Source organism: Equus przewalskii, chromosome 14 (genome assembly GCF_037783145.1).
Source record: "Equus przewalskii isolate Varuska chromosome 14, EquPr2, whole genome shotgun sequence".
Lineage (NCBI taxonomy): Eukaryota > Metazoa > Chordata > Mammalia > Perissodactyla > Equidae > Equus > Equus przewalskii.
In genome coordinates this window covers 81,435,486-81,461,769 of record NC_091844.1, presented here as the reverse complement: position 1 = coordinate 81,461,769, position 26,284 = coordinate 81,435,486, and the positions used below count along the sequence as shown (strand labels likewise).

Genomic DNA, 26,284 nt, shown 5'->3' with positions numbered 1-26,284 from the left:
GATAACACTCAAGTGGGTGTTATAGCAGTGACGGGAACTCAGTGAGCTCAGTTTATCTATTCCGTTAGTTCAGAAGGAAAAAGTCTGTTGGAAGAGTCACATCAAGGTAAAGTTGTCAAACCTGCGTTTTACTGATTGTCCCTTATCTCCCAGGGTTGTGGACAAGGTGGAGCACCCACGTGCTTTCCTTCAGGGGACTTAAGGCATAAACAGCCTTCCTAGTTTCCTTGCTAGGGAGCAGAATGTTCTAGAATGTAGGCAGAAGGCTATTGCAAAGGCCTGTTTATTGTCGAGTATCCAAATTCTCACCAGCTTGATTTGAGGAAAATACGAGCATGAAATAGGGAAAGCTGTGAAATTAAATTTTCTTAAAAAAACTGAAATATGTTTATTTCAGATAGATATATTTTTGAACTAGACTAATAAAGAATTGTTAATAGTGGCTATGTTACCTGCCTCACTAAATAGATTAAAAATTAACTGGGCATGTTTTCATATCAATTATTTGTGTGCTTATAAAAAACTAAAGAATATTTGAAAATAGTTTGTAGTCATCATGTGTTAAGATGGTCACCCTGCTTATCATTTATTTCACTCATTTGCTGACCAAATGACAACAAATAATGATATTTAGTGGTATATCCTTTGACACCTCTGTGTGGGCTCTGATGACTTCCCGTGGAGTCCGGGGCTCGTGGCTGTCTTCCTCCTCCCTTGCCTGCCAGGTGCCAGGCTCTGTGTTTATGTGCAGCATCTCCATAGTCCTCAGAGCAGCGTTAAGAGATAGGCATTGTCATCCTGTCTTGCAGGTGGGGAAACGAGGCTCCAGAAGGTTCTGTGACTTGCCCCAGGTTCCTAAGTGAGAGAAGCAGGACTGGGCCCAGATCTCCTAGAATTCCTGGGCTCTTTCTGGTATATCACAGGAGCATTTTCTAGTAAGAGTGTGCAGTATTGAAAAAGAGGGAATGCTTCCACACTTTTCCCAAGCGAAATATGGTGTGAAAATATTTTCAGGCATTTCTATCAGCAATTAAAAGAAAATATTTTGAAAGCCCTCGGGTATCTAGGCAGCCCTTGATAAAGCATTTGCATCAGCTGCAGTGATGATGGAGTTTGGTTTGGTTCCACACACACTTATGGAAAACAGACTCATTTCTGTCAAAAATACTTCTCAGCTTACTTGTATCCCTCTGAGCAAAGGCATAACAGGGCCTGCCGTCCTGGGGGCTGTGCTTTGGGAAGGCGTGTGGGCCCTGCCCTGGGCTTAGGAAAGAGGGTCCATTGCAGGACACCAGCGGGCGCACAGGCACTTCTGTTTGGTGCTCCTCTGACTTTCTTTCTTTCTTCCCCAGGAGAGTAAGCCAGAGCAGGGCTTGGCTGGAAAGAGCCACAGCACCGGGGAGCAGCCGTCACAGCTTGGCATGGCCACCAGGTACAGTGAGGGTCACCTCGTGTGCTGCAGCTCCTTCCTGTGTCCAGGGTCATGGCGCGTGCCCGTCGCATGCTGATCCGGTTCACCCAACAGCACAGGCCCTGGACGCAGGCCGACCCGGGTTGCAGCCCTGGCTCTTTTATTTACTCCAGGGCCTGGAGCAGTTGACTTCATTTGGTTTCCCATCAATCAGATGGAGGCAGTTGCTCCCTTAGATATCTATTTTGCAAAATAAATGTGAGGCTTAGATGAGATAACGTGACTAGGGCACTTACAGTCTTGCTGTGTGGTAGCGCTTAATATACAGAAGAATAGTAGTAGTCCTGATGATGATGATGATAAATACTAGATTAACAGTGACATGAAAATGTTTCCCTTCTGAAGAAACTTGCCTTTCCTGTAAGTGTAAATATAAGGGAACTGATGTTGATACTTTTCTAAGTATTGATATGGATGCCTATTAACTCGGCATAGGAGACATTAGATTTTGATAGTACTAGTCAATATCTGAGCAAAGGAACAGGCGTGATGTTCGTGCCCAGGGCGTTTTGTCTTCGGGTTAATCTCTTTGTATGGATTTGAGGGTAACTACTCTGAGGGCAGTGCCGTCAGCCACTAATTCTGATGTTGATACTGTATATTGACCCTAAATGACCTAATATAATGCCTTTTACGTATGACCTTGCCTTTACAGTATTCCAATGCTAAAGAAACCCAGGATTGCGTTTCTTATTTAGCAGATGGAAGATGCTAGCAAATTAATCGAAGGCAACGTGCATATCCTAATCATTTTAATATCTTGGAGGCCAAGCCCATGCCTGACACAGAACAGGCATTTCATCGGTGATGTCGAACTGTTACTGAACTGACGAGGTTTTCCGAGTGTATTGCTGACTCATAGGAGAGGCGGGCTTAGATTTCAAGTCCTCAGACCCCTGGCTGTAGCTCTCTGTCGTGAACTATTTTATTTCCAGAATTCATTGTTGGAAGTAGAAACTCATGTGGGTTGCAAGTAAGAAAAAATTTGACTTTCTTATTGGCTGTGGGGAAGGGCGTGCGGGGCCTGAGAGCCGTTTCTGAAGGTGACTGAATGGCCCAGCCAGCGCTGGCCGGGATGTCGTGGGAGGACACCCTTTCTGTTCTCCTTGGTGGCGCCCTGGCGCTGCCCCTGCCCGCCTGACCCTGCGGGTCTGCACCGGAGGGGGACAGGGTTGACGTTTCCCCTCTCACCCTCCGTCTCTGCCCTGTTCCCGGGGAAGGGCTTTCAGGCACGATTCCCTGGATGCTTCCCCAACCTGGAATTTTGAGTTTGACTCTGAGTGAGCTTGGAAGGGAGAAGGCAGGTGCAGTCCTTTGAAGGGACATGTAAAGTGGCCAGGGTAGAGCCAGAAATCCACTGGGACGTGGTTGTTGACGCCTGTTAGTGGGAAGCAGCAGGCTGTAAACAGACTCTGGAGTCAGGCACATCTGGTTTGGAATCCTGGCTTTGGGCAAACTGCCTTCCGTATCTGAGCAAAGGAACAGGCGTGATGTTCGTGCCCAGGGCGGCCGGGGGAGGCTGCACAGGAGGTGGTCACCGCCGTGAGAGGGGACACAATTAAAGATGCCAGCCGATCCTCAGCAGTTCAAACTGGCGGTTTAGCTGCGCTGGAGACGCCCTGCTCTCCTGGAATTCTTTTTGAGAACCTCTCTGTCTTAGCTATGATTTCAAACGTGAGCGGCAGCGTGGGCAGAACGTCAGAGCAGGGACTCTGTCAGCCTTCTGTGTGATCTTCGGTGAATTCCTCAGCCCTTCCTTGTCTCCTCCTCCAGCTGGAAAATGGGGAAGAGAGTGACAGCAGCATCTCAGACCTCGGCTCAGTCATCCTCACCACAGCTTCAGGACAAGCGAGATCCAGAACAAAAAACCCAACAGGGCCACACAGGGGAGGTGCTTGCGGTGACTGTGTGGGAGCTGCCGGGAGGGTGGCTCTGGGGTGACCTGAGGTCACATGCTCATCCTAACTGCAGTTTCAAATGTTTTAAAATATACTCTGCGACATGGCCAAACTCAGGATTTTTGCCAAATTCAGCCTGCAATATGCCTGTCAGACCTGGTGGAAGATGGGCCTGAGGCCCCAAGATGCTTAACAGGGAGAGAACGTGACAGCAGCTGTGCAGGGTCCGGTGTGCAGAGGGTGTGGTTCCACTGTTGTTCAGCAGCCTGGAGGCCCCGGGGAGGACTCTGGGTGGCTTGAGGGTGAGGGGACAGCAGGACACCTGTGCAGCTCTGCCCGAGTTGGAACGTCAGCAGGTGCGGTTTATTTGAAGCATTTTGGATTTTTTTATTACCTGACATGATCCTGTTCAAATGTTGACAACAGTGCTTTTCCTAGTTAAGCAGAAATAGTTTGACTGCTCACCATTCTGAGTTAGTCATGCTGCACTTAATCAATAAGCCCGAAAAATGAAGAATTGACTCTTGTGAAAAGGAATTGAGATTTTGAAAAGTTTTAATATAAAGTTCTTTTTGAGAAACATAAATCTTTTAATTGTGACTGGCATCTTAGACTTTTAGTCTCCTCATTAGATTCATGCAGTTGACGAAGAAAAAGGGCGTTGGAGTGCCTGCCTGATTGACAGATGTGATTGACAGAGCAGTCCCTGTAGTCTCATAATTGAGCAAATGGCATGGCGCCATATAGATCATTAACGTACCATTTGAAGGATTCCTCCTCTGACAGGTGCTAGCTTGGATGTGGCTCCCAGCTACTCAGCTGGACACAGACATTCAAGCGAGATGAGCCCTTTTGTTTGGTTGCTTCTTGCAGACGCTGTGAAGTGAGCAACGTTCAGTGAGCCGTTGCGGGAGTAGGGGGCAACGGCTACGTTGCTGCTCTCGGGTGCCAGAGTCCCTGAATGACTGTGTCCTCACCCTAAGCCGGAACCACCAGCAGCCAACTGTACAGCTCCCATTTTAGTTTCTGTATCTGTTTTCCTTTCTGTGTTCCCTCAAACAGGGCAAGCTGCACGGATTTAGTCTTGTTTTTTTGAAAGCGGCAGATGGAAATGACAGCTATTCTGCCTTGCCTCCACGTCCCACCAGCAGAGGCACACATCAATCTGTTGTCGCCAAGAGCTTCGGTTCACATTTGGATCTCATTTTACCCAAACTGTTTGGATGGAGCATAAACAGTTCCTGATTCACTGAGGGGCCTGTGGCCTCGCCTCCTTCCGGGTTCCCACCCGGGTGCTCGTCAGGCCGGATTGGCTCCAGGACTGTGTCTCCTCCATCTGTCTGGAAACCTCTAGGTTGTTGTTTCAGAAGGACCAGCCTGGCTCGTGGGATCCGCAGGGCTCGGAAGTGGAGGGAGCATCTGTTGGAACACGCCGTCCTTCAGACGAGCCCCTGGGGCCCGGAGAGAATCCTGTAGTTGGCGAGGCCTTGCCTGGGATGTGTGTCTCCCAGTCTGGTTCTTTCTGTCTGTTGTCTGCCTGCATCCTGAATTTTTTGGTGGGTCAGATGCAGTTTGTTCCTCTGCATTCTAAGATAAGGAGTCAAGCCTGAAAGAAGGGAAGTAACACAGCTGGAAGTTCCTATGGGTTCACACCTGGGTTTTGCAGGTTCTACCTGCAGTGCCATCTCCACTCCGCCTGGAACCAGCCCGCAGTGTCATGGGTGTTGATTTGCCCACAGGTAGCTCAGCCCTGCCCTGGACCCGCAGGATTCTAGCCTGTGCACTCGTCCTTCTCCTTGGACATAGTCACCTGTTCCCATGGCTCGATCACCAAGGGGGTATCCCAGTGAGGGCCAAGTCTGCGACTCCGGCCTGGATTGTTCTGTGCAGCTCCTGGGCCACCAATCTAGCTGCTCCCGGGACGGCCTCTTCTTCCCCCTCGGAGCACTTGTCCTGCTGTGTTGTGATTGTTTAGACAAAAAGCCCCAGAGAACGGGGGCTGGGGTGCTAGCTGTCCCATCTACGTCCAGCACAGTGTGAATAAGTGTTGGTTGAGTGAGCTGAGCTCCAGTCCACCAGCCTGCAGTCCAGAGGCTGCCTCTCACGGGGCCAGGGAGCAGGTGTGTAGGGAGGGGCAGCTCATTCTAGACGTGGAAAGAGCCAGTCTCCGCCTCAGAGGTGGTAGAAATAACACAGAAGCAGGGTGCTGAATAATGGTGTCGTTTCAAGTCTCCCCTGGTTTGGGGCAACATTGGTTTGTAGGACCTGCTTCTGGAATGAGTACATACGGGCTAAGAAAGCAGCAGGCTGCATGGGAGATACCTCAACATTTCCGGTGAAGGGAGGAGAGGCAAAGGAGGAAACAGGAGGCAGGAGGAGAGGGCACGGGGGCGTAGAGAGGTGAGAGTTCATTGAGATAGAAAGATAAGATGGGGCTTTGCATAAAGGGCCGTGCCTACAGGAAGCCTCGCAGGAAGGTGTGCCCCTGAGGAGTTGGGACGCACCTGCTGGGGGCCACCAGCCTTTTCCATTTAGCCTGGCAAACATTTGTTAAACACTTTGTGTAGCATTAAGGCATTTTTAAAGATAATGGTCCTGGGAAGCAGAGCTAATACTGCTGGGTTGGGGCTTATGCTGTAGCACGATTTTAATCTAGGGACCAACTAATTACTGACATGCTTTGCATGAACTATGTAACGAAAATGAGCCTGCTTCCCACCTGCACCTCCCAGCTCCCCTCCGAATGGGAGAGCCTAGAAGAGCTGGGAACATTGGCCTCTGCATTCTGTACAGGAAAATAAGGAGCCCTGCTCGTGGGACAGGGGCTTAGGGATTCTGGAGGAGGGTTCGTGAGACTCCTTGTCTTCACCAGCACCTGTTCGGAAGTCCTGGAATGCCCTCATTGTTTGGACTTGTGGATTGGAGCGGTGGATACAGGGAACTGATGAGTCGGATGTGTAGACATTTGGACTCCTTGTGCTTGGCCTGCAGCCTTAGTCGGGGAAGGGACAAGAACGTTTGTGAGCGTCCCTCTAGGCAAGAAGGAAGTTAACCTTACTGATCGGGGAGAGGAGCCCTTGGTTTAGAATAGAGTGATGATAGCTAGTAAATAGGGCCGTGAGTAAGGAGAGGTGGCCCCAGATGAATAATGCGCAAGCCATATGAATGGGACTTATGAGATTCATTGATAAATGTGATGGTGGATGGCATAGAACCACCCAGGAGCAGCGCTCGGGAGAGACCCGCTGACTCCGCCATTGATTGCGGGCTAATGCATTTTTAATGGCTACCCAGATGCATTTCCTAATTGGTGATTACATCACTGTGTGTTCCAGAATAAAGCATGAGTCATCCTCCAGTGATGAAGAGCACTCAGCTGCCAAGCCGTCGAGCGCGGGCCACCTTGCTCTGTTGTCCAGCGTGGGCTACAAGAAGACCCTCCGGCTGACTTCAGAGCAGCTGGTGAGTGTCCTGTTCTTCCCTCGCCGTGTTTGTGGCCACTGGCCAAGGCACGGCCGCCCAGACTCCGAGGACGGGATGGTCTGGGTGTCCCTCTCGCCCTCTGGCTCCCACTTTTACTCCTGGCACCTCTTCTATCCCAGAGTGCCTACTGCCCTCTGGCTACCTCAAGACCCCCTTTTGGTACCCCGTGTTTTCACCCTGACACCAGCACCTGTGCAGGCTGGCTCGTCAGTGTTACTTCCCCTTGGGTTCCCTGACGCAGCCCTGGCGGCTCCTGTTTTCAAGTGTTAGAGGAAGGCAGCCTGATGGAGCTAATTTATGCTGAGGTGTAAATGACTGATAGACCAAAATCTCACAGGAGTCTTTCCACTTTGAGAGCTAACTCAAATGCATCTCTTAAATTGGGGAAAATCAAGCAATTATGATGGGATCTAGAGAATTTTTTCTTTTTTTTTTGGCTTGAGGAAGATTAGCCCTGAGCTAACATCTGTGCCAGTCTTCCTCCATTTTGTATGTGGGACGCCTCCACAGCGTGGCTGATGAGTGGGGTAGGTGCACATCCGGGATCCGAACCCGGGCTGCTGAAGCCGAGTGCATGAACTTTAGCCACTCAGCCACAGGGCCGGCCCCCAGTCACAATGTTGTTTTTGTGTGTGAGTCTACGGCCCGTTTTAATCAGGCCCTTACCTGGGCTCTGTTACCCAGGAGCAGTCAGTGAGCAAGTATCCGTGTTCTTTTCCTTGTATCCTGAGAGTGAGTGAGGGCCAGGCTTAGCTGTGGTGGTGCTTATTGGGAAAAGATAACAGACAGGCCCAGACACCCACTTAATGCCACAAGTGCCACCCTGCAGCCTGGCAGTCCTTGTGTAGCTGCGTGGTGCGCAGCTCCAACCAGTGGCGCTGGGGGAGGCCTGCATGCAGTCAGGCGGCTTGTGGGCCTGTGTGCCAGAGGCTCCCAGCAAAGAGATGCACACCGCCAAACGGTAACTTTGCTTTCTGAATCTGGCGTGGTTTTCCTGAGTCTAAGCTCTGTGCTTCTGGATATGAGATGTGCTTGGTCACTGAGACTGCTTTCGTCCCATCTGTGTCAGTATAATAGTCCTTAAAAACATGGTCATTTAGAGAAACCTGTTTCCACACCTGGCTTGAGTTTATCTCCCCAGCTGTGGCCTTTCGTATTTAGTTACGGAGGAGTAAGTGTGACCTGTTCTGAAGCTGTGATTTATTTTGCTGGGCCTTATAGCCTGTCATTTAGCCCTCTCTGACAGTTCTCATCCAGAAATACTGGATCAGCTTAGCGCTGTCTTTGGAGGTAGAACAGCATTGCAGAAAGTGGGTGAGCTGCATTGTAAGTGGGTCTGAGAGGAGAGCTGGGGTCCAGGTTGTCCAAACCCTGGAAAGAGCCATCCTGGTCTGGAGCAAGACAGAGAAAGAAAGAATGGTACAGTGGCCTTTGTTGTGAGTGCTGTCGAGTGGATTCCTTCTGCCACCTAGCGCCCTGTGGACAGCAGAGCGGAACCCTGCCCTGTCTTTCTGTGCCCTCCTCTCCCCTTCCTGCCCTGTATCAGACAGTGCTCCCTGCTGTTCACAGGGTTTGCATGGCCAGTTTTTTCAGGAATGGGTGCCAGGTCCTTCTTCCTAGTCTGCCTTAGTCTGGAAGCTCCTTTGAAACCTGTCCACCGTGGGTGACCCTGCTGGTATTTGAAATACTGGCGGCATAGCTTTCAGCATCCCAGTAACACGCAGCCACCACAGTGTGACACTGACAGATTGGCCTGTGCGTCCCCGACCGGGAAACGAACCTGGGCCACGGCGTTGAGCGTGCTGGATCTTAAGCACTAGGCCACCAGGGCTGGCCAGGGCAGTGATTTTTTAAAAAATCCTAATCCAGCTTTTCATGGAACAGAAACCAAATATCCCTCAATCTGGGCCTTCCCCTCAAGCAGACACATAATTCATGTTTTTCAGAAAAGCTTAAAGTTGAAGAATGGCCCCAATGATGTGGTTTTCAGCGTCACCACACAGTATCAAGGCACGTGCCGCTGTGAAGGCACCATCTATTTGTGGAACTGGGACGACAAAGTCATCATTTCTGATATCGACGGAACAATCACTAGGTAGGTCCAGTGGATCCGGGGCTGTGGGAGAGCTCTTACCTTCATCGGTCGGGACCCCTGGGCCTGGGCCAGCATTCCAGTTCTCCTCCGCTGCCGTCGTGGAGCTCCTGCAGTGCAGTTTGCTGTGTAGTCCGTGCTGCTCATGGAGTCTTTGCTCCTTGATTCGCAGCTGCAGTTGGGGCTTAGTGGTTGTTTCCATGGACGGTGTCGGCTCCCTGATTTTGTTGCTCACGTGGATGCTTCTAAAGAGCACCATTCTGCATGGCCTTTTCCCTTTGATGTAGCACATGATGCAATGGAAGGTGCCCCTTTGCCTGTTAACATATCCTTCTCTGAGCATGGTCTCATTTGATGACTTTAGCTTTGGGCTTTCTATCCAGAAAGTAAGTCGTGGGTCTCATTTGCATTTTTTTGTTAGGCATTTATGATGTGATGAATTGGAATGAACTTTTTTTTTCCTTTTGTGACATCCTTTTAATTTTATTTTTCTCATTTTTATCTTTACGTAGATCAGATACTCTCGGCCACATTTTGCCCACCCTCGGGAAGGATTGGACCCACCAGGGCATTGCTAAACTGTACCATAAAGTGAGCCAGTGAGTGTGGACCGCCTCTTCCCCACCCCTCACGCACGGCTGGTGTACGCACGACGCTGCCCGTGGAATCCTTGCTGCCAGGGTCACTTTCAAAGAGGGGTGCACCTTCACCAGGGAGGGTCAGCAGGGGTGGCGGTGGAGGGTCCTGAGTGCACGGTGAATCCCGCCAGCTTCAGATGTGAGTGTTGTACCAAAGGACAGGAAAGGAATTGGTGGGTGAATCGAGAACTGATGGAGAAAGAAGAAGGTGGCAGCGTTAGGGGAGGCTTGGGGAGTGTCAGAGAGAATCAGGTAAAGAAGTGGTCTGATATATGCCAGTGTCTTATTTTGAGTTTAAAAGGTACAGATTCCAAGCAGTTGCAGGGCAGGCCCCATGAGCCAGCCAGCCGTGCACATGTCGTTCACCTGGTCTGGGGGAGCGCTCTGCTGAGTGGCCAAAACACAGGACGGTGGGTCACAGGACAGCACCCGCTGTGGGGCACACACCCGGGACATCAGGGCGGGAGAGTAGGTATTTTGTTGGGCACTTGGGTCACTTCACTTAAATCTTACAGTAATTCTGAACAGCAGATAGTAGCATTTCTGTTTTTAGATGAAATAAACTTAGAGAGTTACAGCGATTTGTCCACATTCCCACAGCTGCTAATGGGCAGAACTCGTTAAAGCCCTGGTCTGTCCGGACCTGAGTCCACTGCTTCTCTCCAGTCCACCTCCAGGCTCCAGAGACAGTCGGGCTTTCTCCCTCCCCAGTACTGGCTTGTGCTTGGTTGCACTTTCTCCATCTTTCTGTGGACTAGAGCCTCCCACATAAGTGAAACCTCTCTCTCCAACGCTTTCTGTTCTCCAGCCAGTTAGGCCTGGAAGGTGCCTTGGGCTGACTCGGGACAGCCCGTCTTTCCATGGGGTAGGACGGAGGGGAAGTTTCACAGTTGGTGAACGTCAGGACAGAGGACCCAGGCCCATCATTCCCACCTGCTGTGCTCACCTCTGGCCCACGGTGGTGGTGATAAGGGGGGATGGGCACTCAGAGCTATCTCCAGTCCTCTGTGGGCACAGACGAACGGAGTACCCTTTCCCACTCCTCATTCATTCATTTGTCCACCGTTTACTGATGCCTGTTGTGTGTCTGGTCCTGTGCTGGTGCTTGGGATGATAGTGAAGTGGACACAGCCTCCGGCCTCCTTTGCCTTATGCTCCTGGGAGGAGGGCCGTGTATCCTGGTGGGATTAAGCTCTGGGTTTTTTAGATGCCCAGCTCATTGGTTTGACCTTACTTTTCTAGATTTCCTCTTTAAAAAATTACATAAGTAATGCATGCTTCTTTCAAAAAGAATAAAAGAAATAAGAAAAATTAGAAGAATGTGAAAGTGCAAAGCTCGTGTCTTCCTCCCTGCTCTGCCACCGGCTAATCCAGGCCCTGCCAGTGAGACTGCTGTGGGCAGTTTGGTTGTGTCTTGCTGTACTTAGAATTCACTTACACGCTCGCCCTGCCCCTGATGCACACACATGTGCTCACATTATTTCATAACATATCCTCCTGTTTCATTACCTGTACGGTTTGCCTCATTCTTGTAACTGTTCCACGAGTCCAGTGCTGTGGGTAGGCCATCCTTTAACTGGTCCTCCACTGGTACACGTGGTAGGTAGTTCTGGTTTTTCACCGTTTCCAGCAGTGAGGCAGTGAGCGTCTACACAGAGGGTCTGTTCTATATAAGGAGCGTGTCAATGAGTAAAGAAAGCACGCACTCAGGGAAGGCCTACTGTAAAGTGGATTCCCAGGAGCAGGCTGTTGGGTCAAAGGATGAGCACATTCAAAGGTTTGATCAATATTCCCAAATCGCTCTCTAGAAGGTTCTTGCAGTCTGTGCTCCCGCAGACGGTGTGTGTGCAGACCCCTTTCCCCACGACCTCACCGTGGGCTGACCTTTTGTTAGAAGGATTAATCACCGATGAGCTGCCTTGACTTGCATGACACTGAAAACTGCATCTATTTTTAGTTGAAAGAAACCCTCCTACGTCAGGATACTGAGTAGTTCACAGCCTGATTCTTTTTGGTTTTTGGAACATAAATCTATTCCTGTCCTTACTGTAACATTAAAAAAAAAAAAAAGGCACAGTTGCATTTTTTTTTTTTGTCTTGATTTATGTCTCTCTTGGATTTTCCCAGAAAAGACACCTTCTTGAAAAGTGAAATTGTGTAGCTTACCAAGAAACACCTGACGTTCTTGTCTTTGGTTGGTCGGTTTAGGATGAGAGAAGTCTGTTGGTGAGGATCTGAGAATAGTGCCGAAAGCTTCTTGTATTTTCGTTTGGGTTGAGAGGAATCGGCCTGACATGTATTTGTTCATTGAGTTCGATATGTGTCCTGTGGCGCCCAGACAATCAGGCCGGTGTGATTGGCGGTGATGGTCAGGCTTCCGGAGCAGCCGTCTCGAGCACAGCCCGGCCCTGGCCCTCAGGGCTCCGTCCTGCGCACCCGTCACGTGAAGAGCGAGCTCCTTGGTGTGGCTTTGGAAACCCAGCCGTTTTGGGTGCCAACCTTCTGCTAGGTCCTGGTTTTCTGCTGCTTCTTCCCCGAGCTTCTTGCTCTAATCCAGGCTGACTGTGTCCTCACTCCGTGCTTCATTGTCCCGTCTTCCAGCCTATTCTCCTTGGATGGCCTCTGCACTGCAGGCCTTTGCTGCTCAACGTTTTTTCAGCCTGTAATGCCCGGCTCATGCGCCACAGTCCTTGTGAAGCCTTTCCAGGCTAGAGTCGGTGACCCTGGGCGGCTCTCATCTCCTCCTCCTCTGGGCTTACTGAGCGCTTTATTGACACCAAGGGCTTGGCCTGGCTGGTGGCCTCGGTCCCATCACAGAGACCTCGCCCGGGCTGGACACAGTGTGCAGTTTCCGCAGCTGACTGTCGGTTGAGTGCACGCTGTCTCTCCAGGGTCTCGGCAGCCGTAGCAGGGGAAGGTGAGAACCCGTCGGGTTGTGACTCTCTCTTCTCGTGAGTCCAAGGCGTTCTTTCTTTCTTACTTGTGACTACCCAGAGATGTGTTAGGGAAACAGTCAGCCGGCTAGAGTGCCAGGAAGGAGATGCCGTTTAATTTGGGATTTTTGGACTGATCTTAGGATCTTAGGATTTTTGGACTGATTGCTCTTTCATGACACTGCTTTCCTTGAATTTGGGTCCCACTTAAATTGTATACACTGCAGTATTTTGTCTAATGAAAAAACCAGTCTTGCACATAGCCACTTGCCTGGAAACAAGAGAAAATGAGGGCAATTAAACTTATTTTTGCTGAATGTAATTACCTGTTTGAATACGCTCAGCCGGTGAAAAATGGTCTTTCAGGCTGATTGTCACCTTGTTCATAGAGAGGATATAAAGCTTTCTGGGTTATTGATTTAACAAAGCTTATTGGTTATTGATTAAAAAAAACTACAGCAAATACAAATGGAAGATGTATGAAACTCCTTCATATTCAAATATGTTCAATACGTAGAAGGAAAGTAAAGAAGGATTATTTCCTGAAGTATCTAGATCATTGAGCCAATAGGTCTTTTAGGGGCTAAATTTGGACAGTAATTAGTCTGATTTCTACCTTACTTGGTATAAATTTTTATATTCATGTAGCCAGAAGTCACTGTCTCTGCGACAGGGAGAATGAATGCTTACTGTCTTTTCATAGATCAGTTAGTTCATCGGTGGCCCAAGGAATGTATCATGTGAAGCTGGCATCCTGAAGATGGGAAATACCCATTAGCAGACTTATGAGGGTCTTTTTTCTTCTCTTGCCACAGCAGCTACTTATTTCTTTGACCTCAGGTCGTCTTGGGTTATTGCTGTCATTACTATCTGCTGCTAAGGGAGAGGATCATGTGCTGAACACGGGGTCAGGGGACCTGGAGTCTAGAGGTGACAGCCGTCAGCTCCCCACAGACCCCCAGACGTCGTTCCCCACTGCGAGCTTTGGTTTCCTCGTCTTGAAAATGAGAAAGTTAGACTAGATGGTCCCTTAGGTCACTGCTGGCCGGGCGTGCTCTGCCTCTGGCTATGTGGTTGAAGTCACACGTGTGTGTGAACAGCCGAGGGGGCTTTTGCAAGCCCCGCCTTAGAGAGAATCCCTGGGATTTCGCTGACTGACTGCAAAGCCGTCATGCCGGGACTGAGCGCGGGGCTGCGGGGCTGCGTGGGGCTGAGCATGGTGCTGCGTGGGGCTGTGTGCGGTGCTGAGCGCGGTGCTGCGTGGGGCTGTGCACGGTGCTGCGTGGGGCTGTGCGCGGTGCTGAGCGCGGTGCTGCGTGGGGCTGTGCGCGGTGCTGAGCGCGGTGCTGCGTGGGGCTGCGGTGCTGCACTGGGTGCTGCGGGCCCCTGCCCTCAGGGATCCCGTGATCGCGCAGGAGCAGACGGTGGCGCTCCCCGTCACGAGGCAGTGATGGGAAGGTGCAATGAGAGCTGCAGTTCAGGGACGTAAGTGAAGGAGAGATTTATTCCGATTGGACGAGGGAGGAACCAAAGGAGGTTTCAGTGAGAAGGGGGCACTTGAGCTGAGCCTTGTCGGATGAGCAGGGTCTCGACAGAGAGGAGAGCTCATCTGGGGTGGAAGTAGGATGAGCGCAGGGCTCACGGAGAGGGAGGCGCGTGCGGAGGGCCGGGTGGGAGTAAATGAAACGGAAAGCCAGCCGCACCGGATCGCAGAGGGCCTTGGAGGCCGGGCTGGGAACAAGCCTGACTTTGGCGCAAGCCTTCCTTTCTCGAGGTAGCAGGCGAATGGCCTTCCTCTAGGACTGCAAATGGGGCTGCAGAGGAACCTTCTCCCTGCAACAGTGGCTTTCAACTGAGGGCGATTTTGCCGGCCATGGGATTCGCGGCAGTGTCTGGAGACATTTTTGGTTGTTGATTTAGCATGCCAGGGATGCTGCTAAGTAGCTTACAACGCAGCGTCATAGGGAGCCCCCCCCCCGCAAACAACTATTTATCCAGTTGTCCAAGATGTCAGTAGTTGAGAAACTCCAGTCTGGACGTTTATCTTGGAAAATACTCCCAAAGGTTATCTTTCCAAAGTGTTTAACTATCTCTCTGGGCCAAGCGTTTTCAGAGGGGTGTAGAGATTGGGATAGATGGAGAAACTTTGTACCAAGCCTGGCCGTGGGATGCTCTTCCTTTTTGGCTCTGGTGTTTCCCCAGGGGCCTGTTGCAGTTGCTGAGATAGTGAGGGATAAGGGTGATCCAGACTGTGGATTGCACCTCCGTTCACTGCTAGTTCCTCAGGCAGGGCTTGCCCTTCCCACCCCTGGGGTCCCTCGTGTCCACCTTTGCTCTGTCACGTGTCCTGTGTCTGTCATTGTCACTTTCCCTAAAGCACTCCCTGTTCCGTAGGGCACGGCTGTGCTGGGCCCCACGTGCACACCGAGCCCAGCCTGGGGCCTGGCCAGGAGTGCCCCGTGGCTGTGCACTGGTGGAAGGAGCATGTCCTGCTGCTGGCTGCCCTTCTGAGCAAAGGGGAGGAGTCTTACCCACGAGGGGCTCCATTGAGAGCAAGCTTTGTGGCTTGGTGCCACCTGGGCAATGGATGGGAGCACTGGGAATTTCAGACAGCGTTGGTGGGGGTGAAGTCTCTGGAAAGGTGATCCCCGCTGCCACCAACACGCATCTCTCCCATCAGGACATCTCGGGTGGAATTTCCAGCTAAGTTTAGTGACGGCCTTTGCGGCAGAACACTTGCATGGCGAGAATGATGCCGTGGCATGATCAGACCATGAAATGGATTTGAAAATCAAGTTTGAGTAAAATTGTCATCTCAGACCTTGCAGGTGGCAGCTTTTAGGACTTTGATGTGAAAAGCCGTCGACAGAAATAGTGATTTTTTTTAAAAGATTGCATTAATTAGAAAGCTAAGATACAAAGATGTTTAATTAAAAAGGTTGCTTGATTTTCAGATGCATCCCTGTATTCCAGATAAGCCGATATTTCTAGACTCTCTTTGTCTTAAAACTTTCCTGTTTCTGGGTGTTAAAGAACATGTTAAGCGAGGCTAGAGACAGGTCGTCCGGCCAGCGTGAAGTATTTATGGCGGAACAGGAGGTCGGACAGGAAGTGGGCAGTTTGTATTCGCTCATTCAGCAAGTATTTACTAAGTGTCTCCTGCCTGCCAAGCGCTGTTTTTGGCACTGGGGTTACAGCAAGGAAGGAGACGAAGTCCCCACCCTCCTGGAGTGTATGGATTAACGAGTGATGCAGTCGAACAAGGGTCCGTAACATTCCATTTGTCATAAGTGCTGTGAGGAAAAGTAAACAGAGCAAGGGTGCAGTGCCTGGGCGAGGGGAAGGCAGGGGGTGTTTGATTAAATAAAGGGACAAGGAAAGGGTTCTCTGAGGAGGTGACATCTGAGCAAAGACCTAGATGAGGTGAGGGAGCGAGTGAGCCTGAGGGGGAACAGTGGGGAACAGAGTTCCAGGCAGCAGGAACAGCACGAGCAGGTGCCCAGCACAGGAATGCACGTGGCGAGTGAGAGGAACCGTGAGAACACCTGTGTGGGGAGCCCGGAGCAAGGGAGCAGATGGGCTGGAGAGAAAGGCGGGGACCAGGTCTTACTGGCCTCGCAGGTTGTGGCAGAGAGTTTGGATTATATCTGACAGAAATGGCAGGGCTTTGGAGAGCTTTGGGCATGAGTTGACTAAATTTTAAGTTTTCTTTCTGAGTGCAGCCTTGATGGGGGGCAGGAATAGAGGTGAGAGTCCCTGTCCTGGAGGTTGGGGGACATGTGAGGGCAGAGCTGAGAGGACCTGGTAATGAGTAGGGGTGGAGGTGGTAGTGAGGAAAAGTGGAAACCCAGAGTGGCCCCTGAGATTTTGGCTTCACCCTGGGTTAACGGGGTGCTGCTTGCTGAGGTGGGAAGGCTTGGGAGGGGCGCCTGAGTGCGTTCACTTATGATGTGCCATGGGTGAGATGCTGTTGTGTATCTAATGGGTGATGTGGAGTGTGCAGTTCACACATTGGCCTTGGAGCTTCAGAGATGAGTCTGGACTGGAAATACAAATTTGGGAGACATCAGTGTATAGATGGTGTTTAAAAATTTTTTAGTATGTTTTACTTAATCCAGTATATTAAAGATATTACCATTTAAACATGCAATCATATAAAAATTATTTTTTTTTTGGTGAGGAAGATTTGCCCTGGGCTAACATCTGTGCCATTCTTCCTCTATTTTGTATGTGAGTCACTGCCACAGCATGGCTGGTGAGTGGAGTAGATCCACACTCGGGATCCATACCCGTGAACCTGGGCCTCTGAAGCAGAGTGTGCTGAACTTTAACCACTCAGCCATGGGGCTGGCTCCAATATAAAAATTATTAAGGGGATGTATCTTATTTTTTGTTTCTATAGTAAGCCTTTGAAACTTGGTGTATATTTTATATTCGCAGCATGTCTCATTTTGGACACTAAGTTTTCAATGGTTAAAAAAAAATGGAAAGGTAGTGTCACTAAATCCATGAAGCTGTGTTCAACAGAAGAATGTTCCTGTGAATTGTTTTTCACTCCCAACACTTTTTTTTTTCCTGCTTTTTCTCCCCAAATCCCCACAGTACATAGTTGTATATTTTAGTTGTAGGGCCTTCTAGTTGTGGCATGTGGGACGCCGCCTCAACATGGCCTTGTGAGCAGTGCCATCCATTACTGCTCCCAGGATCCGAACCGCAAAACCCTGGGCTGTCGAAGCAGAGCGTGTGAACTTAACCACTCAGCCACAGGGCCGGCCCCCTCCCAACACTTTTGACACCAGAAATGTGGGGTTTTCTCAGCAAGCAATTCCCAAATTCTCTATACACGTTAACTGGGTGTCCAGCAGTTTAATTTAATTCTGACACCAGCTACCTGTAGTTAGGGTCCCGGACCCCAGGTTAAGGCTCGTTCCCACAAGCTGCCCCTGCTTCAGACGCCAGTTGTGAGTAGTAGGTCCCCAGCTTACCACACCTCTGCCCAACTTGGCTACAGATTGGGGGTTCCCAGAACCCCCTCGTGAGGGTTGATAATTTGCTACATTGGCTCACAGAACCTAGGGAAACCCACTTGCCTGTTTATTATAAAGGATACAAATGAACAGCCAGATGAAGAGGTACATAGGTCGAGGTTCTGCCCCCATGGAGTTGGAGTGCACCACCCTCCCAGCATGTGGATGGCTGCGTTCACCAACCCGGAAGCTCTCCAAACCCCCTTCTCTAGGGTTCTTATGGAAGTTCCATTACTTAGACATGATTGACTAAATCGTTGGCCATTGGTGATTGAGCTCAATCTCCAGCCCCTCTCCTCTCCCTAGAATTTGGGGCGTGGGGCTGAAAGTTCCAATCCTCTAATTGTGTGGTTGGTTCCTCTGGCAACCAGGTCCCATCCTCCAGGAGTCACCTCGTTAGCATTAACTCAGGTGTGGATGAGAGGGGCCTGTTATGAATAACAAAAGATGCTCCTCTTATCCCTGTCACTCAGGAAATTCCAAGGGTTTTAGAAGCTCTGGGCCAGGAAGTGGGGATGAAGATCAAATGTGTGCTTATTATATCACAATATCACAAATATTTTATACTGCTTCAGTTTCAATGTGCGTTTAAAGCCCTGGAAATGGGTGAGATCCCTAGGGGGTGGAGGTGTTGGGAAGAAATGAGGCCCCGGGATCCCAGAGCGCTTGTACATTTGGAGGCCGGGAGCAGATGCAGCCCAGGTGACTCGTCTGGAAAGAGCTGGCTGGTGGGGGGTGGGGGGGCAAAGGAGGAGACTATGGGGTCCTGGAAGCAGAGGAAGAGGGTATTTCGGAGGAAGGAAGGTCACCGGTGTCTGGTGCTCCCAGGAAGTCTGTTCAGACGCGAGTTGAGAAGTCATGCCTGGATTGCTAAGGTGGCATCATAGGTGACCTTGACAAGGGCAGTGAGGAGGGGAACAAGCGTGCTTGGAGTGGGTTGACGGGAGAAGGCACAGTGGAAGTGGAGTCAGTGCAGAAACACAGCTCTTTGAAAGGATTTTGCTACAAGGGGGAACAAAGAAATGGGATTTGCCCCAGAGAGGTAAAACCTAAGAAGGATTTTTTTGTGGTTGTTGTTGGCTTGGCTTGTTTTTAGCGTGAGATGAGAGAGGTTAGAGTATATTTCTGTGCCAATGGGAATTACCCAGTGTAGGGGAGCATTTGATGGAGCATGGGTTGGCGGGGATGGGCTCATTGCTGGCACGAGGTCTGCGAATTGGCAGGTGGGGATGGGGCCCTGTGCCCAGGTGGCTGGGTGGCCCTTGACCAGGAGCAGGCGCTGGCAGTCTGAAGGGTACCGGTGCAGGCGGGTTGGCCAGTCTGACGCATCGAGCCTCAGTTTCCCTAGCAGTAAAGTGGGAGGATAATACCTACGGAACAATGTTCCCGTGAGGATTAAACAGAGTGAGAGATGTGAATGTGCTGAGTAAGTGACAGTCAGATGCATTCAAGCTCATTTCTCCGTTGAAAAGATTTTCTAGAAGGTGGCCTTTTGCTTGGGAGGGAGCCTGCCGCAGTGCCTCTCTTCGTGAAACAGAGAGAGATCAGGGTTTGTGCCTATAAAACAGTTCCACTGCGCGATGCCGTTGACTGTGGATGTTTTGTCTCTTTTTCAGAAATGGATACAAGTTTCTCTACTGCTCTGCGCGTGCCATCGGGATGGCAGACATGACGCGGGGCTATCTGCACTGGGTCAACGAGAGGGGCACGGTGCTGCCCCAGGGGCCCCTGCTGCTGAGCCCGAGCAGTCTCTTTTCCGCCTTGCACAGGTACGCCACGGGGCGTGTCCACCCCCCACCCCAGCTCTGCGGCCGCTTCGGGTGCTCTCTCTCCCTCACTGGAAGTTTTGCAAGAATAGCCTCTTAACAGGTCTTCGCAACCAATATCGCTGCTCCATACTGGGCATCAGAAAAATCATCCTGAAATGAATGTCTGGCGCTTTCACCACCCTTCTTTGGCTCATCCTGGCTCTTGGGATAAAGTCCAGGCTCATCAGCTCAGCCTCCCTTGCCTCTTCATGACCTCCTCTTGCCTTCCTCTCCAGTCTTGTTTCTCTCTAGTTTCGAGATCTCAGACGTGTTGAACTGTCTCCGTTTTCCAGAGTGATGTTCTCTACTCTGAGCCTTCGCAGATGCTGTTCACCTTTTGTGGGTGGCTGCTCCTCGCCCTGTGTTGCTGGGCTGAGTCTTGATGACTCTGAGAATCAACTTGCATTTCGTCTAATCGGGGACCTAGGCTGGGTTGAGTGGCCTCTCTCCCAGCCGCCACCACCCACCTGGCCTGGACTCCCCTATACTCATCTCTGAGAGCTCTAGTCACACTGTTTATTTGAACAGGCCTCTGATAGACTACTGGCCCGTTTCTGATTCCCCTCCTCCCTTCACCTTTGCGCCCGCCTTCAGGGCAGCCAAGCAAAATCCAGTCTGGCCTCCTGGGGTGGGCGAGGAGAACACGAGGCTTCCCTGTAGCTCGAGGCCCAGGGTGGTCTCCCAGACTGCCCTCAAAGTGTAATCTGTTGTGGTCATAACAGGACCTTGGTCCTGCAGAGGCTGGTTGTAAGTATCACAGAGTCATGTCCTTAAGATCCAGTGAGGGGCTTTGGCATGATTCTGCCTCAATTTGAGGACCAGATTAGCTGCTTGCTGCTGCTAACTGTGCAAACACACATACATCTAGAAGGGCCCAAACGCCACGTTGCTTCCTCTTATTTTTCTTGAGCTCCATAGATGCCTTTTCCCTCACAACCTTCTTTTGTGTGAGTCGTCATTTTTTTCATGTAGTAAAAGATCTCACGTTGAAACTTGCGCATTCTGGGGAGGAAATTCAGGCCAAACCTCTGAATGTCATAGTGTATTTCAAGTCCTGAGAGCTGTCATGATAGTGGAGGTCCTAACAGAAATCCAGATATTTTAAGGAAATGGTGTCCCTGAGATATGTTGACAGTTTGCAACAAGCTACTCATCAGCATGTGTTAAGTACTAAGCCTTGGCTGGGCTAAGCACAAAGTTGGCGTCATAATTCTGACATCCTAAAAATAAATTTAAGGTGATCCTTTTCATTTTTTCCTTATCAAAATATCATTGTCCAAGATATATAAACTTTTTCCTTGTGAGGAATTATTTAAAAAAAAACCCAAACAACTGAGCCTTACAATTTGTATTTCCTGTTGGGAGATGGAGGTGCTCCTGATGGCTATGGCCAGCAGCCTGGTCCTTCCAGCACTGCACTCTAGCCAGAGCCATGCTCTGTGTTGGCCGTCCTGCAGGTTTTCTAGAATTGATGGGTGAGTCCACCATGACCACAAATGACCTTCCCTAGCAAGACACTTTAGACGGGTACCATTCTGATGACACTGCCTGGGTTTAACTTGGAATGAAGAAAAATAAATGCAGTGGGTGGGATGCATGGAGCACAGTCAGCATGGCGTGGCAGAGAGGGCTCTGAAGGGGGACCGGGAGCCCCAGCTCTGAGGCTGCTTGGTGATCACAGCTAATTGCTGGTGTGGTGAGCAGGTGGCTCCCCTTCCTGCGTCTGTTGCCTCAACTGCCGAATGAGAGGGCTGGATTAGATGATCTCAAGGGTCCCTTTCAGATCTGAAAGGCTACCATTCTGGGAAGTATGTCTGAAGAAAGAAGTTGAGAGAATCTATTTCACATACCTTTTGGTTCAGGAGCTTCTCCTGTTAAAGTAGAAATTGGCTTTGTCATGTGATTCTTTTTAGTTACTTGCCCTCTTTTGTTGTGACGACAGAGCGATTCAGTTCGTTTTTATAAAGGCTCTGTTAGTACAGAGTACATTCCCGATAGGTGTGGCTCCAGTCTCTGGGGGTGGGTCCCACTGACTCGCTGAGCTGATGGACAGGGCTGGACATAGGAGCCTTTGCTCTTTTCCCATGATGCTGGGTTACTGGGACAGATCTGAACTTCCGGAGTCAGGCAGCAACAGAGACTGGCCTCTATCTCTGGGAAAGAACTTCTTCCAGAAGTAACTGCATTTGCCCTTTGGGGTTTTCTCAGCTGCTGTGAGACTTGGGTAAATGACACTTAGTTGTTTGCTAGAGTGAAGTTACATCTAGGCTCAGTTGAGTGACCAGTGACTATTTGCAACTTCAGATCACCAAAGAGATAGGCTGTGCCGCGGGAGCAGTCTGTACTGGTCATCATAGCGATTCTCAGCAGTCCTTACCCCGTGCCCCTGGGTGTTCTTACTGCCCAACAAGGAGCCTTGCACCTTCGAGGCATTGGGTGGCATGGGGCCGGCAAGGTGTTTTCTTACTTACCCCATATATATGCATGCAGACATCCTCCTCTCCACCTCCCACACACTCACACATGCACAATATGTGTGTGTGTCTGTGAGAGAGAGCAAGAGATTGAAGTAGGAAGTTGAATTTGGATGATTTTCCCCGGTGGGTTGAAGTTTGAGACTTAGAATCATACAGTCCTTCATGTATCTATCTATGAATGCGAAGATGTAGAAAGAAAGACCCTTTTAGTGTTAAGGAGGGCTCTGGAGTCCACAGAAGTCAATGCAGAGCCAGGACCAGCCCTTGGGTCTCTTTTATTTTTTAAAGATTTTATTTTTCCTTTTTCTCCCCAAAGCCCCCCCTGGTACATAGTTGTATATTTTTAGTTGTGGGTTCCTCTAGTTTTGGCATGAGGGATGCTGCCTCAGCATGGCTTGATGAGTGGTGCCATGTCTGTGCCCAGGATCTGAACCTGTGAAACCCTGGGCCGCCAAAGCAGAGTGCACGAACTGAACCACTCGGCCACGGGGCCGGCCGCGTGCACTTGGGTCCTTTAACGCTCAGTCCACGACCACCCCCACCCCCACCACCATCATCATCGTCAGCAGCTTAAAGTACGTTTTGAGTAGGTACAGAAGACGATTTCTAAAATACATGCAAGGTACAAATGATAGTCACACATGAACACCAGTGCACCCACCACCCAGTTAAAGTGAAAGGACGTACGTTCCCTCTGAAGGCCCACTTGCTCTCATCCCTCCCCTGAGTAGTAGTAGTACCCACCATCCCTGAATTTTGTGTTTATCATTCCCTGCTTTTCTGTATAGTTTTATCACATTTATGTGCAATCCTGACCAATATGTTTAATTGTGCACATTTGTGAACTTTCTTTAAGCAAATCACATGTTCTTCTGGAGCTTACTTTTTTCGTTCAGCATTGTCTTCCCAAGATTGTTGAGCGAAGCTGCACCTCATTCATGTTTACTTCTGTATCGTCTCCTGCTGTCTGACTCTGCCTCGGCTTATTCATCTATTTCACTGTTGATGGGTACTCGAGTGGTTCCCAGGTTTTGCTGTGGGAGCAGTGCTTCTGCGGGTCCTCGAGGGGCGCACACGCGATGGTTCGTCTGAGGTTGCTCTTGAGAGTAGAATTGCGGGGCCATGAAGTATGCACGTATTCAGCTTCATGAGGCCATTCGAAACTGTTGTCCAAAGTAATTGAACCAACTTATGCCCCAGCAGCGGTGTGTAAGGGTACCATTTGCTCTGTTTCTTGCCGACATGTTGTCAGCAGTGTACATTTTTTGCTAGTCTGGTGGGTGTGAAATGTCTCTTTTCATGTGTTTATTGGCCATTTGGGCTTCATCTTCTGTGGATTGCCTGTTCAAGTCTTTCCCCTATTTTCTTTTTTCTTTTTAAGAGTGTGTTGTCAATTCTATATATGTCACCTTTGTTATGAGGGCTGCAAATACCTTTTCCCAGTTTATGGCTTTTGATGAACGTAAATTCTTCATTTCTTGAGTTGAACGTATCACTTCCTCTGTAGCTTGTGCTCTCTGTGTAAGAAGCCTTCCCTGACCTGTGAGCGTAAGACAGTGTCCTCTATTTTATCTAAAGGTGCTGCCTGTCATGTTTAGGTCTGTAATCCACTAGGAATTGATGTTTGTATATAGATGAAGTAGGGGCCCATTTCCTTTTTTCTCCCCCTCTGTGGATGTTCAGTTGTCCCAGTGCCGTTTACTGAAAAGACTGACCTTTCGCCTGCTTCGGATTCTCATCATGGCCATAAATGGCTGGTTCTGGCTTTCCTCTCTGTGCAGCTGTTAGAATCAAGTTCCATAAAAACATGCAGACAAAAACCTGTTGTGTCTGATTGAAATTACGATGAATCTATAGATCAATTTAGGTAGAATTAATATCTCCTTGAATCTTCCAGTTCAATTATATGGCATATTTCTTCATTTATTTAGGTCTTCCCTAATATATTTCAGTTAAGTTCGCAAATTATTTAGCATTTTTGCACTGACATTCACGGATGAGATCGGCCCTCACTGTGTTCATAGTTTTCTTCCTTAGGGTTTGTTTTTGAGGTTATGCACCTCATAAAACGGGTTTGGCCATGTTCTCTGTCTTTCTGTGCTCTGGAATTCTTTGTTCCATGGATGACAGGTGGAGCTCTTGGGTGAAGTCACTTGTCCTTAGCACTTTCTTTGTGGGAACGCTTGAGAGTACAGATTCACTTTCTGTCTAGTGTTCTCCTGGGGCAGCTTAACTGACCTGTGCGTGTTGAACTTTTGAAGCTGTAAGTGTCACGGCACCTTTGACAGCTGAAAATAGTTTGATGCTAATGAAGCTTATCCTCTCATGCTGATCCATTACTTATTTATTTGTTTTAACAGAGAAGTGATTGAAAAGAAACCAGAAAAGTTTAAAGTCCAGTGTTTGACAGACATCAAAAACCTGTTTTTTCCAAATACAGAACCCTTTTATGCTGCTTTTGGAAATCGACCGGCTGTAAGTAGTGGATGGGGTATATCAGAGCTCTTGAAATCACTGTCTTTTTCTGACAGCAATCATCTGAAAGGCTGGCCTAGACTGTATGTGAAGCCAGATTCTCGTGCTACAAGAAATAGCTGATAAAGAGCCACCTGCCTACATCTAACGGCAAGGAGATTGTACATTATTTCATGGCCTCTAGTTTTCTTTGAAGATTGCCTAGTAGGTTTCATTTTGAAGCTTGAAATGTGGGACTAGTCACTTCAAATCCCACATTACCTGCTGAATTAGTAAAACAAGAACGTTGAATAGGATTCAGCCCTTTCTACCAGAAGGGAGACCTCAAAGGCAGTCCTTGGCACAGTAGTGAACTCAGCATCTCAATTTTAGGAGTATTGTTTCTTATGGTAAAAGAAATGCTTTGAGATTGTGTATGTACTACCCAAATTTGCTGGACAGTTCCGCATTCTGGAGAATATGGTTGGGTCCCAACTTCCCAGTGAGAAAATTCCCCTACTTTTGAAACTCATGCCCCAGAAAGTGGGTCAGAAAATAGCGGTAAGGAATGTTGGAACTGCAGAGGCTGCGGTGGGTTGTTGACTGTCTAACTCAGCTCCTGAATAGATGAGGGAACTGAGGCCCAGGGGCGAAAACTGATAATAGTTTCGCCTCCAGAAATATTCTTTCTCTACACTTCTTGGAAATATAGTTCTCATTAATGAAAACTTTATAATACTGTATCAAGTCCAAAATATCATGCGTTTGTGTTTGCAAGAACTCTTTTTTTTTTCTAATTAACACTTTACCATATATAGGATGTGTATTCATACAAGCAAGTAGGAGTGTCTTTGAACAGAATATTTACTGTCAACCCCAAAGGAGAACTCGTACAGGAGCACGCAAAGACCAACATTTCCTCGTGAGTATTGTGCACGTTTTGTGTGGTTAACTGTTTTGTTACGTTGTTGTTACCGTCTTAATCTTGGAAGGTATTTTATAATTTACAGTATACCTTTTTATCTTCTGTTGCCTATGTTTTAATCTTTAGTTCTTACATGGAAAAATATATTTTAACTCCTTGTATTTTAACTTCTTGTAACTTACGTTTTGGGCAGTCTTGATTGAATCAGATCCCCTCTGGGCCGAAAACTTGAACTAGTGGTTAGAGTCTGCTGTAGAGTGGAATTGAATGAATTTGAAAACTAGTGGTTTGGATTTGCCAAGTTGGGCTTGAAAGCCTAGAATGTGGATTAGAAATGTAACGAAATTGGAATATCACGTGAAGCTGTATTTAAAGAGGAAGAGCTATATATCTCTTTACGTGCTGACCTGTAATAATATTCTCACCAGATGCATTGCTGTGTAATTCTAAGAATTCTTCGCGTATTTTTGGTCAAGGCTGAAGCCCAGTTGCCCTGAGGCAGGGGGGCTGAATTGACTCACTGTTTGTACTGAGGCGTCCTGGTGGGCTGTAGAAGTTCTCTTGACTTTGACGTGTCTCACTTGGGGTTCCTAACTTCTTAGAACGTTCTTCCTCATCCCGTGTGTTGGGAGCATTGCCCACCAGGTGCATCAGCCCAGGCAGACAGGTGTCGTCTGGCCTGGTCCGTCTCAGAGGCTTCACCTCTTCTGGCCTGCTCTGTGCAGACCTGGAAAGGAGCGCATGGCCTGAGTGGCACCAGGGGGCCTGCTGGAGCCCCCTTCCCGTGGAGGAGTTGGATGGGGGCAGTTTGGATCTAGTGGCTTCCCAGGGACTGGCCTTCGCTGGGCGCCTCCTGTGGTTTTAGGTAAATTCGAGATCTAGGTTCCCCCTAGAGCAGATTTTCACTTTCAAGATGTTCCCTCTAGCAGTTGGCGTCTAATCCACCTTAACCAGGGCCCTTCCAGAACAGCAGCGGGCACTGATTCCTTTCTTAACTCTTTCTTTGCTGCTTCCCCACTCCCCAGTTCTACATGGCCACCCCTGACCTCAGCGTCCCCTCTTCTCCCTCGTTCCCTAG

The 26,284-nt window shown here is 49.3% G+C and overlaps 1 protein-coding gene across 31 annotated transcripts in view; it reads left to right on the top strand.

The window, feature by feature from the left end:
- Positions 1-26,284, top strand: part of LPIN1 (lipin 1) — a 123,715-nt gene that overhangs the window by 92,841 nt on the left and 4,590 nt on the right. For all 31 annotated transcript variants that reach the window (XM_070574397.1, XM_070574402.1, XM_070574408.1 and 28 more), the window contains 7 exons: positions 1,353-1,432; positions 6,705-6,831; positions 8,799-8,947; positions 9,457-9,543; positions 19,159-19,311; positions 24,188-24,302; positions 25,100-25,203. In XM_070574397.1, coding sequence (XP_070430498.1) covers positions 1,353-1,432; positions 6,705-6,831; positions 8,799-8,947; positions 9,457-9,543; positions 19,159-19,311; positions 24,188-24,302; positions 25,100-25,203 — 815 coding nt within the window. The remainder of the gene's footprint in view (positions 1-1,352; positions 1,433-6,704; positions 6,832-8,798; positions 8,948-9,456; positions 9,544-19,158; positions 19,312-24,187; positions 24,303-25,099; positions 25,204-26,284) is intronic.